The 2,477-nt window shown below is 44.2% G+C and overlaps 1 protein-coding gene across 1 annotated transcript in view; it reads left to right on the top strand.

The window, feature by feature from the left end:
• SLC18A1 (solute carrier family 18 member A1) overlaps positions 1 to 1,034 on the top strand; it is a 37,513-nt gene extending 36,479 nt beyond the window's left edge. The window contains exon 14 of the mRNA XM_007935074.1: positions 943 to 1,034. Coding sequence (XP_007933265.1) covers positions 943 to 1,034 — 92 coding nt within the window. The remainder of the gene's footprint in view (positions 1 to 942) is intronic.
• The last annotated feature ends 1,443 nt before the right edge of the window (positions 1,035 to 2,477 follow it).

The raw sequence follows: 2,477 nt of genomic DNA, 5'->3' as shown, positions 1-2,477 counted from the left end.
CCTCTTCCCTTACACTGAGCTTTTACAAAGAATCTCTTAAGGAAAGAAAGAAAATGGTAAGTTCATAAAGAGTTGGGGGCCAGGGACCAGCAAAGACATCTTGTAACTGCTGTAGTTTCCAGCACAGTATGAATTACCAAATTATCTTTCTATAAATGGGTAATATTTTGCTGGATGCTTTCATTCATTCAAGTCTGCTAATATCCTTACCGTGTCATCCTATCTTAAAAAACAAAAACAACGTATGATTTTAGTAAATAAAGTATTTTCCTCCTACTGCAGCAAGGTTGGGCAATCTACATCTGTAGCGATACTGCCTCACAAACCCAAGGAGGGGTCGCTATGAGTCGGGTCCAACTTGACGGCATGTAACAACAACACAATAGCAGCATGAGCACCTTTAGAACCTAGCTAGGTTTGGGATAGAGGTAGAGGCTGTTCAAAGGAAGTTGTTGTTGTTGTTGTTGTTTGCCGTCGAGTAGACCCCGACTCTTAGCGACCCCTCCTTGGGTTTCCGAGGCAGTATCACTACGGAAGTAGGATTGCCCAACCTTCCTTCCGAGGAGTGGCTGGTGGGTTTGAACCGCCAGCCTTCTGGTTAGCAGTCAAGTGCCTTAGCCACTATGCTACCAGAAGAGGAGATGCCAAATAGGAAATTCTGATAGGGAGGGCCAAGTCAGTTGGCTCCCTGCTCTAACTTGCACTGCTACCACTGTGAGAATTCAATTAAAAGTATATCAATTGATTGTCCTTACTAGGGTTGATATATCTAGGAAGCTTGGGAGGTCTGTGGATGTACATGAAGCAGACAGAGGGTCCTATGCTTGTTTCGTGGGTCTTTCCTGAGCACCTGAGCACTAGAGTTGGACGAGCTGGTGGGGATAGGGAGTGAGGAGACCAGAAGAAATGTGCAATGTTTTCTCTTCTTGTCTCTTGCCATAGGCAATTCTGAGCCAGGACTGCCCCATGGAAACCCGGATGAATTCAACCCAGAAGCCCATAAAGGAATTTCCCCTGGGGGAAGACAGCGATGACGATGACGAGCCTGGCAGTGAGGAGTAACAGCAGAAAGTGGTTCCTGAGCCTGCACATATGCGAGACTCGAGACTCGTGACCACCTCTGCCCTGAAGTCTTATCACCTGGGCTGCTCAACTGGCTTCACTTCTCTCCCCTGGGAATCTCCTTTCCATCCCTCCCTTGGGTGCCATTCCCAGTTCTCTCCTCACCTGTGTAATCATGACTGACCCTTTGTGTTTTGATGCCTATCTCTTGTGGGAGGACAGGCTGCTGTGAGGCTGATTAAACATGAGGTGTGATGGGTTCTGCAAGGGATGACTCATTTCCTGGAGATAACAGTGAGCTCAGGTGTGCTTCTGAAACCAGCAGGCCACCGGCAAACCTCTTTTTATCTATTGTCATATTTTTCTTTGGCACATAGCAAACAGATTATAAGGGCTTTGTCCTCTGTTGCTTCGACATGTTCCTCCCTGGATTTTCCTACCTGAGTTGAGAAAGCATCCTCAATTTTGTACTGCTGCCAAATTGCCAAAAGTTTTTTTTTTTTTTTGGCCTGGTTTTTATAAGTTGAGTGGCTTTTCTGTGGGTAAATATAGTTGCTAAAAGTAACTTTGCGCTCAGTGAATGGGGTCTTCCTATTTTCTTCATTATCAAATGGAAACAGAAAGCAAGCAATGGGTCTTGTGCTTGAGTTACCAACATTCTCATTATTTCCCCTACGTGTTACTACCTTTCCTGAGCCTCTTAGACTCTAGGAAAAGATCAGGAAAAACAATCTATTAACCCTAAGATTTCATGAGAAGAGTGAAGGCAAGTTGTCCTGAAATCTCAACAGTGGATTTCATAATATGAGGGTTATAATGAGGCATTGTTCATACTAGTGAGTAAGTTATTACCTAATGAAGACATTGTATAGTAGACACTCTCTTGTAGCAAAAGAGAGTATGTGGGCAAATACAGTAGATACTATAAATATTAGGACATCTTGCTACCTTTGGAAATAGCTGAGTGATAGGGTTTAAAAGAGATGGGACACATGGTCCTTACCCTTAAGTAGCTTCCCATCTGTTTTGGAAAACAAGAAACACATATAAAAATATCAATGCTGCAAATTGGCATGCATACTGTGTTGAGGAACAAGGAGGCAGGAAGGCACAGAGCTTGTGTGGGGAACAATGGCAGAGGCAGAGGCAGGAATGTGCAGATCCGCTGTGAGAACTCGGACTTTCCCTGGAATGATACCAACTCTGATGACTACACTTTTCTGCAGGAGTTTGGTGGGTTCGGCACAAATCCCTGATTATGTGAACATATTCAAGATAAACCTCACCATGAATCCTTATCATATGGACAATGGAACCTCAGGTTACCTGGTTTATGGATATGTTTTTGTTGTTGTTGCTGTTAACTGCCATCAAGTTGGCCCCTGCCTCATGGTGACCCCATACCCAATAGAATA

The sequence above is a fragment of the Orycteropus afer genome, unplaced genomic scaffold (genome assembly GCF_000298275.1).
Source record: "Orycteropus afer afer isolate SDZICR_OR568_19922 unplaced genomic scaffold, OryAfe1.0 scaffold00024, whole genome shotgun sequence".
Lineage (NCBI taxonomy): Eukaryota > Metazoa > Chordata > Mammalia > Tubulidentata > Orycteropodidae > Orycteropus > Orycteropus afer.
The sequence above is the reverse complement of the archived record's forward strand: the minus strand, read 5'-3'. Positions and strand labels throughout refer to the sequence as shown.